The 17,323-nt window shown below is 37.3% G+C and overlaps 2 protein-coding genes across 4 annotated transcripts; one reads left to right on the top strand and one right to left on the bottom strand.

The window, feature by feature from the left end:
* The first annotated feature begins 6,432 nt into the window (after window positions 1-6,432).
* Window positions 6,433-10,888, top strand: LOC147551513 (transcription factor PHYTOCHROME INTERACTING FACTOR-LIKE 15-like). 3 transcript variants are annotated; one of them, XM_086672292.1, is made up of 7 exons: window positions 6,433-7,694; window positions 7,824-8,985; window positions 9,059-9,163; window positions 9,272-9,337; window positions 9,453-9,518; window positions 9,612-10,106; window positions 10,304-10,888. In XM_086672292.1, the coding sequence occupies exons 1-7, from the start codon at window positions 7,618-7,620 to the stop codon at window positions 10,415-10,417; spliced, it is 2,085 nt and encodes a 694-aa protein (XP_086528418.1). In that variant the 5' UTR covers window positions 6,433-7,617; the 3' UTR covers window positions 10,418-10,888. The 3 variants fall into 3 exon arrangements, with proteins under 3 accessions (XP_086528418.1, XP_086528420.1, XP_086528419.1); XM_086672294.1 differs by having other exon boundaries at window positions 6,899-7,694; window positions 7,867-8,985; XM_086672293.1 differs by having other exon boundaries at window positions 6,910-7,694; window positions 7,820-8,985.
* A 292-nt stretch (window positions 10,889-11,180) lies between these two features.
* ABC1 (ABC transporter 1) lies at window positions 11,181-17,316 on the bottom strand. The gene is made up of 8 exons (XM_086672295.1): window positions 16,100-17,316; window positions 15,768-15,990; window positions 14,567-14,719; window positions 14,032-14,190; window positions 13,536-13,695; window positions 12,583-12,692; window positions 12,132-12,248; window positions 11,181-11,866 (listed from the first exon to the last, which is right to left on the bottom strand). Exons 1-8 carry the CDS (start codon window positions 16,642-16,644, stop codon window positions 11,462-11,464), a joined length of 1,872 nt encoding a protein of 623 aa, XP_086528421.1. The 5' UTR covers window positions 16,645-17,316; the 3' UTR covers window positions 11,181-11,461.
* Window positions 17,317-17,323: the final 7 nt, after the last annotated feature.

The following is a 17,323-nucleotide window of genomic DNA, read 5'->3' as shown; positions in this document are numbered from 1 at the left end:
GTAACAGGTATATTTTACTTTTACTTTTAGCTTATAAAACAATAAAATTTTGTCCTTGATTAATTGTTAAGGCTAAAGTAGAATGAACTTCGTGTTTCCAGTACAATTTGAATTCACATAAAGCGCTTCAAAAACTATACCGTGCCGGAGGCACGGGTTATACTCTAGTTTGTCCATAAAAAGAGAAACTCAAGAGATAGAGAGCAAAGGAATTCGTTGGATACATATATATCCTAGTGGATTGGTTAAGTGACTTATTTATAGTTTTCCATTGTATACCATCTAATGGGTGCATCCCTTCACATTGGATATGTCCATGAAAAGAGATGTATCCATCCAATACCAACAATGGGAATTGTACCCCTTCCATATTTTGAAAATATCCAACACCACATAGAACAGAGTCCACAGACAGTTCTATGGGTAGTCATGTGGCGGGACATAAGTCATTCTCGAAACTCCAATACCAAAAGAAACCCCTGATATGTAGTCTTTGTTGCCACTATCTTGTTCCTTTGTACTACAAAGTGCAAAGTCAATTAAAGAGGAAATGGGAGGTTGTCATTTATGAATTCTCTACCCATATGATCTTCAAAAGTAGCATATTTCTTCTCTGAGGAATTTCATAAAGAAGGGCATCAATTTTCGAAAGAGCCATGCTTAGTCTAGTCTTCTATCTAGAACCTAAGATGTTTATCTATGTTGATCTCAATTTGGTTAGCTTCCCCATCCCCTCCACCAATTCATTTTCCTGATTCTTCTTTCTATTTTTTTTTTCATTCTTTTGTTCCAGATATTCTACGTCAGTTCTTCTACATTTTCTTTCTTAGAGCATCTCCAATGCAAAGCTTAAAAAAAATCTCTATTGGTCTTAAATGTCAATTTTTTTTTTTTTTTGGAAGACGACTACGATCTACGTAAGTCGTGTTATTTGGCATTTGATACATCATAGATGTGATAAGCTCGATAACTGCCCACTCAAACACTAACAAGACCGGGCCTATAGCCCAACAAGACAATGTCCTGAAACCCAAAAACATTATTTATACCCTAATAATCTTAATTCAAATCAACCAAAGATTCCACCTTCTCTGGGATTCGAACCTGGGACCTCCAGGATTTTCTGGAGTTTATGTCAACACCTTGGAACCACTTGGGCTACCAACTGTGGTCTTATATGTCAATTTTAATTGAGATTTTCACTTTTAGGTGGCGAAAATTGATCTAGATCTTCAATTATTTTGCATTTTTAATGCAAGTCTCTAAATTTATCTTATTACTTATGTGCCACAGTTATTTTTGTAAATAAATAATTAGATATTTAGAAAATATAGAAAACTTAGTTTCTATTAATTAAAATTTCAATATTGATGAGTTGGACAACTAGAGATATCTCAATATTGAGATATCTTATTAACTACCTATACATCATGTTAGAGATCCAAATAGATGCATTAGATAAAAAAACTCTAAATATTTTATTTGACAATCAAATTAAGTGTTGTATTGGAGGTGCTCTTATCCTACAAATTTTTGTTCCTTCTATCAAATTACAAATGCAATTTTAAATGAACTCTAAATTACGATTCAATTAATTTTATGATATTTGGAATAAAAATTTCCACACAAAAAAGTTACTCATATTTTAAATTATTGGCAGGAAATTGGGCCGAAGGCCTAATTTTCGGATTTTTTTGGTTAAAAAGACATCTCATCTTTTTAAAGAGCTATGCCCCAAATAACTTTTCAAAATGTTCTTGGTGGACAATCTTGTAGGCACTCACATTTTTAAGGTCAGAAATACCCTTTGTCTGATGAAAAATATCAAAAAAATAAATTTCTAATAAACTTCAATGAAAAAAATCAAACGGGCGTGGTGGATTGGACGATTTTTCCGAGTTGATTCTATAAGGTCGAAAACGATTTCCTGATTTTTTTTATCATCAATATATTTTAGGTTTTTGTAATTGGATCTCTTTAATTGTTGTTTGAAGATGATTTTGAAGGTTTTGAGTTAGTTTTTTGTGAAGAATTCCAGAGACAGAAAGTTGCAATTTTCAAATTTTCAATCTTTAGGATTGAAGTAATTTTTTTGCTATGTTAGTTATGATGTTTATGTTCAAATTTATTTGTCGGATTTATATGGAAGTTGTGGAAGTATAGTTGATGCAAGGAATATGTTTGATAAAATGCTTGAAAGAGATCTTGTTGCTTGGAATGCAATGTTAGTTAGTTAGTTATACAAGATTTGGGTTGGTTGAAACGGCTATAAAGTTGTTTGATGAAATGCCAGTGAGGATGTTTGTTCTTGGACAATCATGATAAGTGCTTATTTTCAAATTGAAAATTTCATGAATTTCATGAAAGCTTTGAAAGTTTTTCGAAGAAATATAAAAAGATGGTGCTAGAGCTTATAAAATGACTATTATGATTTTGTAGGGGTTTTAGCTAGTTTTTTGATACAACATTCTATTAGACAAAATATAATAATGTGTGACAAAGTCAATGTTCAATCAATTCAAAAACTAATTTGCAAACTATTTGCAAGGTTATAGCAAGACTGTGCAAGTTGTTTGCAAGGCACTGCAAGCTCATTGCAAGGTGTTTGCAAGGCAGTGCAAGGTGTTTGCAATGTTATTCAAGGTGCTTGCAAAAATCATGCAAGGTGTTTGCAAGGCTCTACAAGGTGTTTGCAATGCTCTCCGAAGTGTTTGCAAGGTTATGCAAGGTGTTTGCAAAAGTCATGCAAGGTGTTTGCAAGACTCTGCAAAGTGTTTGCAAGGTGTTTGCAAGGTTATCCAAGGTGTTTGCAAAAACCATGCAAGGTGTTTGCAAGGCTCTGTAAGGTATTTGCAAGGTAGTAAAAAGTGTTTGCAAGGCAGTACAAGGTGTTTGCAAGGGATATTTTTAGACTAGAGTTAGTTGGTCTAAAAAACTGTGTATCTTTTTTAACCAACAGGGAGGTGAAGCTTAAAAAACTGTGTATCTTTTTTAACCAAAGTCATAATTTATTAGGGAGTTTTGGTCAAATTTCCCTTTAATTGGGGGAGTCCCGAAAACTGAAAAGGTTCTCAAAAATAAAAAAAATTCCCAAAATAGGAAGGGACTTCCCATTGGAAAGCCTCCAACGAATTTTGACAACAAATTTCAAAGTTGAACTTAAAATTGGGAATATGAACATCTACGGCCTTAATGGAACTAATTCTCTGTCTAAAATCCAGGCCGTTGATAGGCATATCATTGGGCCCAATTTGTTTGGGTCTCCTCTTATTAGTGGAGAACAAGTGTTTGTAAGCAACTCCATTGTTTTGGGCATAAAGAAGAGAGGGAGATGAGATGAGATGGGGAAATTGAAAGCGGTTTTAGTCGGTAGTCGGACAACATTTGATTATTGTCAGGTACCAACACCACCACCACCACCACCCTTGAAGCCTTAACCCACACCACGTGAATCTCACTCTTCTTCTTGTCGTCTTTAACCCCCCTTTTTCTCTCTCTAACTCTGTCTCTGTCTCTGTCTCTCTTTCTTCAATAAGACCGGCCCCATCTCATATGCAACACTAACTGAAAGACAGAGATAAATAGAGAGAGAGAGAAAGAGTTCACACTTGACATCTTCACAATTCACCTCCCTGGTATATATGTAGAAATGGATGGATGGAAGCCCCACCACCACCTTACGTGCCAAAAGTTCTTGATTATGTAAAATGCCTCCAACTTCTTTTTTGGGTACTGAGTTTTTGTCACCCATTCTCTCCTCTATCACTCATTGGATTTTTGTTGCTCTCTCTTGCCTTTCGCCCTTTCCCATGCCATTATAATTCCAACTAGTACTCTCTCCGACTTTCGGGCTCAAATAAGATTAGTAGATATTATATACTAACTATTAAGTCTGCCAGTATATATACACTATGAATCACATATCATCTAAACCGGACTACTTTTGGAACCTTAATCTAGAGGGGAAGAAAAAAAAATCAATCTCCACCAATCTTATTTAGATCTGAATTAAACATTCATTGAGAAGTATCGCAGTAATTGTTAAATTCACGATTATATATTAATCGGAGATAGATAAACATGAATTAGATGACACGATAATTTAACGTGGTTCGGTCGAATACTCAAGACCTACATCCACGGAGAACAACTTCTTTATTGATATTCACTCCATACAAATGTGGGTTGATCGGTTACATTGGTCAGACATAACTCGATGATTTTGATTCCTAGAACCCTCTCCTATTTATAGATGACTTGGAGTTTAGGGTTTCCTAGCTTCTGATAACTAAACTAGGAAATAATACAAAATCTATATAATATTACCATTAGATAGTTACAAGAGATATTCTGAATATAAGAAACTAAATCTTCATATATCTTCAAATATCTTCAATATTCTGAATTCTTCTTGATCGTCGGATCTCGTCTTCTCGATCCGTCACGTACATACACGTGTTACACACGTATATTATTTCTGCAACTTATCTTGACCGCCGGATCTCCTATTTTCGATCCGTCTTATGTAATGTATCCTATTACACCCCCCCCCCCCCCCCCCGGCAAGTTGGGTAACGTAAATTTTGAAGTGTGTGACTTGGAGAGAGAAAAAGGAAATACTTCTTGATTCGTCGTAGTCGTCTTCTTGCAACTCTTAGATTGTGGATGTGTTGGAAGATGATTGAACGATGATTAAGTCACAACCAAAAGGTTGGTAGTTGCGGTAAAAAAATTGAGCGAAAAGCAATGACAACGAAATTACATGTATTTTTCTCATGTATGTAAAGTTGGTCATTGTATGTTTATCTATCCGATTGTATATTATCCTGAATTTAACATATCTCCGATTACTATATAATCGTGAATTTAACAGTAATATTTAGAATCACATTGCAAGATTAGTTATACTAATTAATAGTAATTTATTTCTTAGAAGCTAGAAATTTTTAATTTTGTTTCTAGTTAGGGAAATGCTAAAGTTACAAAAGATTTTAACAAAAAAAAGTTCTCAGCTGATGCGGGGGTTGTGGTTTGAAACTTTGACCAAATCTAGGCCGTCAGGAGATGAATATCACAACTGCCACATCAGCCGAGAACTTTCTTTTGTCAAAATCCTTTGTAATTCTAGCATCCCTTCTAATTATTAGTATAATGAACCTGTTGCGTTAATGTGAACACATAAAAACCACATACTATAATAAAAATATATCTGGGCACACATAATAAGAGAGAAATACTTTCATTTTGAAAGAGAGATGAGAAATAATCTTATCTTCTGTGCTTCCGTCCTATATTCCCGTATGATGCTTTGAGTCTTATTTGATATGAAAATGATTAAGTGTCAAAATGGTAACATCCTACTACCACCAAGATCACTAATCTGAACTCTTACTGCCATACGAATATATTAATTGCTCAAGAGTAAAAATTCGCCCCTAGCCTTGTATATAAGTAATTGTGTTAAGAAATAGCATGTTTGACTAGCTCTTCCTTTTACTCCACAATAATGACATTATTATCTATTATTATTACTACATTTCATGATTCATTATATTAAATTTGATATGTTGAATCCGTCATATGCATGAAAGACAATTCATACTCTCATTCGAATGATACATCTTAATACAAGTCAATAAATGATACTCCTTGTATCTCTATTGTAAATCTAACCTTTAACTACAGATTTTTTGGGATAGATTTAATTGATCTCTTAGATTTTCTTCATCCAATTGACTAATGTTCGGACTTAACCTATTATTTGGAATAGATTTAAGCACAAGAACATCTCCATGGCAATTGATTAAACTAATATGTTATTATAAAGGAGAGAGATGGGTCATGGGGCACATTTCTTTTCCACTTAAACCTTTTTTTTTGTTGCAATCCGTTTAAACTAATTACTAGAATGATAAAACTAACTCATTACTAATATTTAAATCCAACAACTTTCATTACCAATATTTAAAACCAACAACATAAGATCTTCTTTCCAACAATCAAGGTACCTAAGAGAGACATTAGCCCACCCAAAAGAGGAGATTAAAATAAAGATATGTATAATAACCACATACTTTTGGATTATCTAATTATTTTTCAAAAGAGGAAAGATTGAGGAACTCTTATCATGAGGCAGTCAACTCATGCCCTTTTGTTAATTCAATTAAAACTTGGTTAATTAATACTACTCAAAACTCCTAATAACACCACTAACTACATGTGGATAGGCTCTATTTTCCATTTGTCTTTTCTTACTCAGTGTATACGACAAGTTATTTAATGATATATCGACCTCACTATTTCTCTCTCTCTCAATAATCTTGTAATGATGATAAGATAATATAAATAATAGCATAAATGATATTTTATCATATCTTATTGTTTATATATTTTAGTTGTGTTTATGTTCTGCTAGCTTTAATGGCGGCACTTGTATATGAGTAAACATAACAGTAGTTTAGTAAAAAGAGGTTTGTGAATTGAAGTTGACTCTAATTGACTTGGCAGAGGCAACTCCATGGATCACAATTTTAGTTCTTCACTAGAAAAAATGGAACTATCTTCATCGCATTGTACAATGATATAGATTTAAGAATTAGTAAGAAACATCAGGAAGACATGTCTTCAAAACCAAATATAAAAGTTTTACACGGAAACGAAACTAAGTGTCTACAAAAATGTATTGAGTGATTGATCGGATTTAAACCCAGTTTAGATATAAAAGGTTATAAAGCTAAAAGAACATTGAATGTACCATATGGAAGCATAGCGTTCGTTCACATTTTTTATCGCTAGTGACAAGGAAAATGACACTATTCCCAGTACGTCACTCGATCGGGATTGAGTCGGGGAAACTCACAGAACATAACATCAGGACAATAATAAGGGAGTAAAATGTAAACACAAAATACCTCATGGGGTGGGAGCGTGTCGGTGTGCTCTGTGGTAGTTAAGAGTAAGAATTGACGGACACGGACACGGACACGGACACGGACACGGACACGGGACACCCGACGAACTTATCACATGGGGGGGTAGTAACTATGGTTAAGGTCTTATTTTGTTTTCTCCGATCTTCCAAGTCTAGTTATTTTTTCGGTTCTCCTTCAGTCAGTCAGTCGGTCGAGGAGAGAGACTTACAGATTTTATCTCTCTAAATTGAACACTACCCTTTTTCACCTTCTTCTTCTTCTTCAACGATCCACCAGATACTTTCTTAGGTTTTTTCTTTTAATTCCCTCCAGTTTGTGTTTTTTTTTCATACTTTACTGGTTCGAGGAATATTCGTCCTGGATTTTGTCTTTAAAAAGAAAAAGGGGAAAAAAAGAAGAAGCTCTATTTAGATAGATAGATAGAACAAGAATCCGGTTCTGGGAAATTTCAGTGAGTAAATTAGTTTTTTTTTTTTTTTTGAAGTTAGATATATAAGTATCTATCAACTCATCAAAACATACTTTAAAAAGGGTTTTTGATTGAAACGAAATCCAAGGGATGGGTCATGATTGAAGGAAGAGTATGAGTTATTACCTACCCAATAATACCATGGAGTTTTGTTTGTGTTACTAGTAATGGACGGGGGAGTGTTTAAGTAAGAAATAGATTTCCTGAGATTACAAAATGCCGAATTCCCAATTCCATCGCCTCCCCAAAGCAACAAACATCATTGAATCAACAACCCACACCTCTTATTTTCAGTAAGTTGTTAATTTTTCTTGTTGGCTTAAACTGTACTAGTAGTAGTAGTACTAGTTTCAATCTGGGTTTTTTTTTGTTTGCTGTTATTATAATTTCTCTTCTTCTTCTTTTATATGGAATTGAGGTAGACCTGATAATGAATTCTTGGAGCTGGTATGCGAAAATGGACAGATATTGATGCAAGGTGGTGGTGGAAAAAGTAGAAAAAACCTTTCATTTCTCTCTTCCAAACCCAAAGATGCTGTTAATCCAAAGATCACAAGGTTTGGAAATTTAGATAGTGATTTTAATAACCAGGAGCAAGGGCCACCTTCTGATCACATTGGTTTGGGACAAGATGATGATATGGTTCCTTGGTTGAATTATCCCCTTGGCCTTGATGATGATGATGATGATACTCTACAACATGATTTGGGTTCAGACTTCTTCTCTGAGTTAACTGGTGTTAATAATAATAATATCAATATGAATGCCTTTCCTTCTCACACCACCAATTTCGTACCTCCCCATTTCGATAATAATAATCAGATGAACAAGGATTTCTCTTCTTCTTCTAATCCAACCAGACCTCCTCCTCCTAGTAGTAGTAGGACTACCCCTTTATATTCAAAGGAAACTAGTCTTAGACCAACAAGGCTCTCAGATTTCATTACCCACCAAGCTCCCTCTAGGGATTCTTGTCACACACCCTCACCTAGCCAGCAGCCTAACACAAAGAAGGATCATCTTCAACCACCAACAAGGTCGTCGTCCGTCCACCCTAGTACCATGGCAGGGGGTTTGATGAACTTTTCACATTTTTCACGCCCGGCTGCTCTTGTTAAAGCCAATCTTCAGAGTGTTACTGCTTCACCTAATCATCGAGGTTTATCTAGTATAGATAGGTCCAGAAGTAATGATAAGATCTCTCCAGCCAGTAGCAACCCTGTCGACTCCACACAGATCGACATGACTAGTGGTTCCAGAAGCGGTACGGGATTCCAAACCCCACCAGTTTCAATGGCAGGCAAGGTTAACTCAGAACCATCAACGGATAAGCCTAGCAAGGAGCGGCTCTCTGCTGAACAGTCCAGAGGTATTTGCCGAGAAGATATTACTAGATTGCCAGATCAAATTGTTCGCCAAAGCTCGAGTTTTGCAGCAAGTACAACCATAGGAAAGAATGTAGAACCACTGGTTGCATCTTCTTCAATGTGCTCGGGAAGTAGCGGCCCAAGAGCCTCCAATGATCCAAAACATAAATCCAAGAGGAAATCTCGGGAAGCAGATGAGTCTGAATACCAGAGTGAAGTAAGTGGAAATCCAAAATCACTTCTTTTTTTTCCATTTTGTTCTGAAATTGAAGAGGTGAATTATGATTCAGGATGTCGAGGAAGAATCTGGTGGCGCTAGAAAACCAGGGAATGCTCGTGGAGGCAGCGGTGCCAAAAGGAGCCGGGCTGCAGAAGTGCATAATATGTCTGAAAGGGTAAAATCTTCAGTGCAGATGGATAGACACTTTGAGACCTTGCATTTATTTGCTTAGCATAGAAGCCATTAACGTTGAACTCTAATTGGTTTCAACATTTACTTGTAGAGAAGAAGAGACAGAATAAATGAGAAGATGCGAGCACTACAAGAACTCATCCCTAACTGTAATAAGGTAGGCTATCGTTATTCCTGTTTGTCCTGACCTGTAATCATTGTCTCACTGGATCCTGCTTATGCTAAATGAATTTCTCTTCTTATACAAACCTTAAAAATCATGCTTTTATAAGGTTGACAAAGCTTCAATGCTTGACGAGGCAATTGAGTATCTTAAGACTCTTCAGCTTCAAGTCCAGGTATACTTTTTTCAATGTTCAGCAATTTTTAAAACGCATCTACGAATATAGTGACAAACTCTGAAAGACGCAAACATGAATTCCATGAAACAGATTATGTCAATGGGAACCGGGCTATATATGCCTCAAATGATCTTACCTCCGGGAATGCAGCGGATACCAGGACAACACATGCCTCATTTTCCGCCAATGGGTGTCGGAATGGGTATGGGGATGGGTTATGGGATGGGAATGCCCGACATGACCGGTAATTCGTCAATGATGCAGATGCCTCCCATGCACAATATGCAATTCCCTTGCATGCCTCTTTCAGGTCCCAACAATTTCCCCGCAATTCCTGGGTCTAGCCTTCCGATGTTTGGGCTCCCTGGTCAAGGTCTCCCGACTTCCATGGCTTCTGCACCTTACCCGTCACCAGTAGGTCTTTACACAAAATCGGTCCCAGTGCCGGAAGTCTCTGGAACTGCAACTCCTGCCGAAGTCCCAGGAAGAGTTTCCTCTTCAAGTTTGAGGGATGCCACACATAACATGAACTCGCACGTGATGCAAAACAAAAATGCTGAATGCTCGCAGAATCAAACATATCAGGTTAGCTGATTTTCTCCCCTTAAATGAAAATTAACTACTATAATAGGAACTCATAACGACCACTACTATAGAAGTTCCGCTCGTATTGTGATCAAACCCTGCTTCCCCAGTTAGAAGATTGATCACCAAAATACGGGTTTGCAAGATCACTACAAATTAACTAGTAATCATTATTAACCTTTAAGTCTCATCGACAGTGTCAGGCAACAGGAGAGAGTTTTGAGCAGTCAACCGTGGCCCAAAGAAACGATCAAACCAAACAAGTGGGGAGAACAGAAACATCAAAGCTTCCAACAGAGATGGGAAGTTGACACCCATTTGAAGGATCGTATGGTTTGGTTTTGCAGAGAAGAGAGGTATGCTTTGTATTTCATTGATTTGTTTGTACGGTTCGATATAATAGTGAGAAAGTGGAGATGGAGAGGATGAAGTGGATTCCGCACACAACCATCAGCATTCTAATGTCCGGGGTGCTAACTTCTACTGCCAGTATTACTGACGGCCAAGAACTGGCGTTGAGTTGCATGGGGGTTATTGTAAATAGAGTTGTCTGACCCGTTACATGAGTATCCGAGTTGTGTTGTTTAACATCCATGAGAATGTAACTGAAGGTAGGGTGGGGTGGGGGGTTAGTCCTCCCCTCGATATGAATTTCAGTGGAGTCATCAAAATAAAGCTGTGTTTCCCTTTCAATGGTTTTGTAAACTATGATCCTGTACAATTACTTCGAGTGGTGTAATCTATACTTTTGATTAGTAAACTTAAGCAGGATGTCTTGGTTCCGAGGATGGATATCAATTTCAGAGTAGGTCTAAAAGTGTACCAGAGTTGGTCCTTGAGTTCAGTTGCTTCTTTCTATCATTCTACAGATGCATCTTAGCTTTGTTCAACATTTTCTCTCACTAATACCCATCTACTGAACATTTATCTCCTTGACCGGGTCCTAAGCAATTTGTAGTTCATTCAAGGCCTTCCTAACTAAAGTAAGAGTTTGCTCTCGATGTCAGATATCAAGATGTTAGATTACAATCGAAAGGCAGTTCTATAAAGATGACAGATTGGGACAAAGAAAAATGAAAACGAACACCAAAACTGCTTCAGACTTGCATTGAGTAACATAAGGCATACATATCTAGGAGGGGGCTATATAACTCTGACAAGTTTTTACCAGTAAATAAACCACAATAACCAACTCTTTCTATTATTCTACCCACATGCTTCCCTAGCTTGCAATTACAGGAGAAAAAAATCCTCAATACTTTTGGGACAACTTGATGGGTCCTGATATTATTAAATAATTTAAGAAAAAAAAAAATCAATTGATACAGTAGGTAGGGCCAAAAAGAATTATAATATCAAGAGGTGGAGTTGCTGTTGCTGCTACAAACCTCATCATCATTCTCTTCTCCAAATCGATAAGTATCGTATACTTCAAATAGTAACTCTCTACATGGTACAACAGCCCCAAGTTTGATGCAAGCTAAGAATGCTCCTGATAGCTTCCGATGGAGGCTGTACACTTCATCTGGTGGTGGTGTTGCCCTGTGCTTCAACATCGTCGCTCCTAGGTTTGAAATGCTTTGGGTAATATTTGTGGATCGGAAATCATACCCACCTGCCCTTGAAAATGGCAATCCCACAACAAAGCCAGCTTGGACGTGAGCATCTAACATTACGTCTGCCTCGGTTCCAGTCAGAAACCCTAGCCTTTGTGACATCTCAATCACTGTATCTCTATCACAATTTGCGCATGCAATCACCTACTCAGAGTATCAAACGTGTGGAATAGGTCGTTAAGCAAAGCAACACACACACACACACACCCACAGATACATAGATAGAAGAGCATAATGAGCTACAGGTTTAATCATCTTAAATATCCTTAACTTTTAACACCACAGTCCAACTGAGACCGTGTTGAAAAACTTCAGAATCATTAACAGAGTCATCAGCTAGTATGTTCTCCAGCTCAATCTGTTTCTTGAGCAAATAAAATAGACTAGTGAAAACGTAAGCAGGACTTACCATTCTTAGGTAGTCATCCACAAATTTCTTTCTGAACTCCCGAGCCGCCCCAAAGTCGATGAGATTTATCATGTTTGTGGCCTCATCATAAAGAAAATTGCTCCAATTGGGATCAGTCTGTTTGGGGTAAATGAGAGCAAAAAAAGATGGAAATCAATGACCGGCTGAAGACTTATGAACTTAGAACCTTGTCCTTAACAGGATTACATGTGAAAAACCTAGACTAGAGACTTAAGGAAAATTTTCTCCCTTAACAAATTTGTCTTGGGGTGCCCCATATGGCACCATCTAAACATATGCTGCCAAAGCATCGAACTATTGGGTGACAAGACACTTGCTTATAGCATCCTTTATATGTAAGCATTTATTATGCTAAGCAGACAAAGATGCAGAACAGACCATACAGGAATCGTTTTTTTTTTAAACTTAAATATAGGAAGATGAATGTCACCTGCATAAAACGAAATACAAATAATTCCTTCAAAGTGAGCTCGAGCAACTTCTTCCCAACATAATCACGAGTTTTCTGATCAAGTACTCCCACCTTATCAATAGGAACTCCTGTACCGAAAAGAAGCAAAACATTTGGGGAGGATGAGAACAGATACCATATGCGCAACAGTGTCACACAACGTCGTCTTACTTAGGGGCATCAATGACCCACAGTGGCAGAGGCTGGTCCATGGGTTTAGCAGACATGGCTTTGGCAAGTGATCCATTGGGATTTTAGTGGGTATTTTGAGTAATTTAGTTGACTTCTAGGGTCATGAACTTGTTAATCTGTTTAGCTTGTTAGTTATTATCTACTTTAGAGAAAATATATAAAGGTCTTTCTGATAGACCTCAAGTCTGATGAGTACTTTTAGAGTTTAAATGCTAATGTCAAACCGCCCTTTAGGGCTAAACCGAAAGGCCTAAAAGATATGTACATTCTCATGTATCAATCACTCTTGAGCCGATAAAAACACATGCCCCTGAATAATGTCTGCTCTTGTTTATTTATTGCTTTTATATGCTTTATTTGCAAATATTTTTCTTATTATCACAGTGACTACTTGGAGATTTCCATTCTACATGGATATCATTGTGGTTACCATAAAATTGGATTTCATATGATCAAATCATATAGGTTTAGAATTCACATGAGCTACAATGTTTCAGAATAAGAACTCATCTCTGCAACCTAATTTGGCTTATAACAAAATGTGGAATCCAAAGTCAAAATCAATTTCTTTTGGAAAGAAGAATGCATTGCTCAATATGCTAATTAGTTTTTGGGGGACTGGTAATTAAATAAATAGGAATAGGCAGGTTGGAATGAATCAACTTAGTATGTTTTGTGCGTAATATCATATTTCCATGGGCATATTACTCTTACAGTCTTGAAGAGCTAAAAATGAGTACCCGAGACGAACTCCGTTGTTATGACTCTTCTACTCAAAAGATCATCAACAACCATGGGAACATAGAACCCTTCAGTGCCAGCTAACAGATGGCGGAAGTGTCTTTGATTTGCTGCCTCCAATTCGTAGTTGCATTCACGAGATAATTCCTCCTTTGCCACCTGCCAAGATTCCAAAAATAGCAAACAAGTGCATATCTGCATTAGCACAAGCTGATGAAATGTTTTATAAAGTGAGTGATTGAACTCCCAGAGCAAAAGTGCATTCAGGCCAACGCTCATCCTCACCGAAATCTTTGGCGTTTCTTGAAAGAATAAAGGTCCTTGCAGACCAACTGACCAACAACTATAAGATACTATTTCAGGCTGAGTATATTAACAGACACATAATAATGTACAAGGTAGAATTGTTCCACGTATTTAGAGGCAAGTTAATTGCAAGTATTACAACACGAGGTCGTGGGGAAAATTGGAATGCTTTATAACACCGGAATTTACCTTCATTGCTCTATCAAGATAAAGCCCTTTAGGGATCAGGTTCGTATAGTCCAAAAGCAACTTCACATTCTCAATATCACTTTCTATGCTTTCTGCAACACCAGGGTACTGTATCTTCATTGCAGCCCTCAAACCATCCTTGGTGACTACTTGGTGCACCTGATAAAAGTATTCTAGTGTTAAGGCCGAAACCTAGCTTTGCAAATAAGATATCTAGAAAAATGATTTCACAAGAAAGGTAACCTGCTGCAACAACAAATGCAGAAGAATTAAAGAACAAGGAATGGGGAGGGTGCTGAAGGAAGCCAAACCAACGGATTGCTTTATCATGCTTCAAAAAAGTGAACCCACCCAAGCGAAATTTTAATTACTATTTTTTCTAAGTAAATATGCATGCCTATATGAACCGAAACAATCACAGGCAAGTCAGCTTCATCCTTTTCAAGAGAAGTATACAGTGAGAACTAGAAAACTTTGAAGTTATTATCCATATCAAGTAGCTCAGCAATTAAGATAACCAAGCACATAACAGCACCTGACCAATACTTGCAGCAGCTAGTGGGTCGTAATCGAAACTTTGCAGCTTTGCTCTCCACCCCGGACCCAATTCAGCGTCTAAAACTTGATTTAGCTGGCTTTTCGGCATAACATCTGCACCTTGACGAACAATATCCAAAGCAGCCAAAATCTACAGGTGGATACAAGAATGAGATACTATAAGAAAAACATACAACTCAGCCAACTCCTCCAATCAGAACAGTTCACCACCTTCATGTTGCAAAGACACAAATATACAAAATCATCAAATAAGTATTGGGTTTTCATTTAGGCATCTTTCACATGGTGAAAGAATCTTCCAATGATGAAGCATCGGGTCATAATATGGTAGAAAACACACAAAATCACCAACAATATATTGCAAAGACAGAAAATCATCAAATGAATATTGGCTTTCCATGACATCTTTCACATGGTGCAAGAATCTTCCCTTAATGAAGCATCAGTTCATAAATTGATATCAAACATTATTATTAACTGACACAGCTTATCTTTTGTAATACCGTATCCGCGCCTAGGCTCCCACTTAGTCATGTCCACCCCGCCAATTTAAGCAACTGAGTTCATGATGAAAGGAACATAACCCCTATCCAGTAGGGTGCACAAAGGGATTTGAAAACTCAGCCTGACTTGAGAGCCTTGGCCAATTCTACTACCGCTATATTTGCAACTTAAACATAATTGGGATTTTCATATTTCAAATTTTTTGGAAGAACGCAATATGATTTTATATGCTATTATTGATGCTTTCTACTTAAAGTTTTTAGTTAATTCAAGTCTCCTGCGAGCAACTACATCAAATGAGCGTGAAGTAGAGGTGTGACAAGCAAGAAACATATAATGTACCATTAGAAAATATCATCGACTATTTGCAGAAAATGAAAAATAAGTAAAAGTTGAGATGTTATGCTAAACCCTGTCCTCCTCCTAATACTACTGACACCCTATTCTTTGCAGTTGAATCGTAGATATCTCAAATAGTCCGAGACACAACAAGTTGATCCTAATTCAGGAGACTACACATTAAGGAATAAACTCGTTTTCTAGAGGGACCTCTGTTTCATTTAACAAGATGTTGTTTTCAGTAAATCTTAATCTCTTGCTTGTGGAATGCAAAAGTCTAAATAGTGGCAAAACACTGCAAGTATGATAGATGAAATGCAGTAGCATAAACGTACGGGTGCAGGTACAAGAGATTCATCTTGTATACTAAGCATCTGTCCGACTTTGAGTGCTGCCCCACGCATTCTACAGAGTGCAAGGGCCAAACGCTCAGCATTTTGTTCAGATAAGAAAGGGGATAATGCGGCAGCTTGTTTTTGTTCAGGTGTTCCATAGACGAGCCGTTTTGTGGATTCTTGGATAGTTCCCCATACAAGACCAGCTCCCAGACCAGCAAACCTAGCAGCAAATGAGACATTATTATTATTATTATTATCCAAGTGCACCAAATAGAAACATAGTGAGGCAAAAGAGGGAGGAAATGGAAATGGAAATGGTGGGTGCTCACCCAAGAGCTCTACCGAAAGAAGTAGAAGGAACTCTCCTTTCGCGGCGCTTCCTTTTGTGGGGAGTAATTGAGGGTTGTTCCTTGGGGTTGTTGTGGACCTCCAACACGGGATGCAAATTCTTCTCCTCCTCCTCCTCCCGTGAGTTAGGAATTACAACTGCAGTCTGGGAAACTATCTCTTGGATATTCACTGATTGTTGTTTAACGTTGTCGATGTCTTGCGATTCCGGAGGAGGAGGAGGGGGAGTTGTTTTGAGGGATGAATGATCAGTAGCATCATCATCGGCAAAGAAGACGACGGAATCCTTTTCGGAGTTGTTGTTGTTGTTGGATCTAGTAGTATTAGTATTAGAAGAGGAAGGGTAGAGAAATTGACGAGTATTGCCTTTAGTTAGACCGACTAGATCAGTAGCAGCAACAAGTGCTTTTTTGGCCAACCAAAAAGAAGAAGAAGAACCAGTGCCTTCATTAGAACGTTTGGCCAACTCCTTGGCGACCAGAGATACCCCATTCGCCAGTCTACTCACCTCTTGAAACGATACCATTATTATTATTAAATTATCAATCAATACTCCTCCTCCTTCTTTGCCCTTTTAATAGAGAGAGAGAGAGAGAGAAAGAGAGATCTTGAATGAATGAATGAATGAATGAATCCTTCTTTTCTGTTTTTTGGTTGGAAAATGAATTGATTCCTCACTCTTCTCTTGTGAGAAAAAAAAAACTCAATTAATTGTACACGCGGTTGTTCTCCCGCCTCCAAACTAGAGAGGGAGAGAGAAAGAGAGGGAGAGAGAGAGAGAGAGAGAGAGAGAGAGACTGCTTTATTTTATTAATAAATTATAGGAGGAACCCCAAGAGGGGAAATTTGACTTTGTAGGTGGTATTTTGCTTTTCCATGATTTGGATCTCATTCCATGGTTTACTAAAATCAACTCTCGACAATACTACTACAGATCAATTAGATGTTAGGACAGATTTAAACACCACAAACACATATCATACTCATGTTTATTCACACCTCCAGTCACATTTCAGATCATAAAAAAATTAAAACTCATTTTCGTTAAGATTCTTCTCCTCTACTTTTTTTCTTCTTTCTAACTTATCTTTTCTTCCTTTCTCTCAGGTCTATCTCCCTCTTCATCTCTCGATCCCTCTCTCTCCATCTCCCCAAACATTTCTTTTGATTATTGAGGCAAGTTTTGGAGGAAAAAATTCTAATTA

The sequence above is a fragment of the Eschscholzia californica genome, unplaced genomic scaffold (assembly GCF_041429995.1).
Source record: "Eschscholzia californica isolate CP2 unplaced genomic scaffold, dmEscCali1.0.p SCAF_3, whole genome shotgun sequence".
NCBI classification, from domain to species: domain Eukaryota; kingdom Viridiplantae; phylum Streptophyta; class Magnoliopsida; order Ranunculales; family Papaveraceae; genus Eschscholzia; species Eschscholzia californica.
This window is presented reverse-complemented; position numbering and strand designations above follow the sequence as displayed.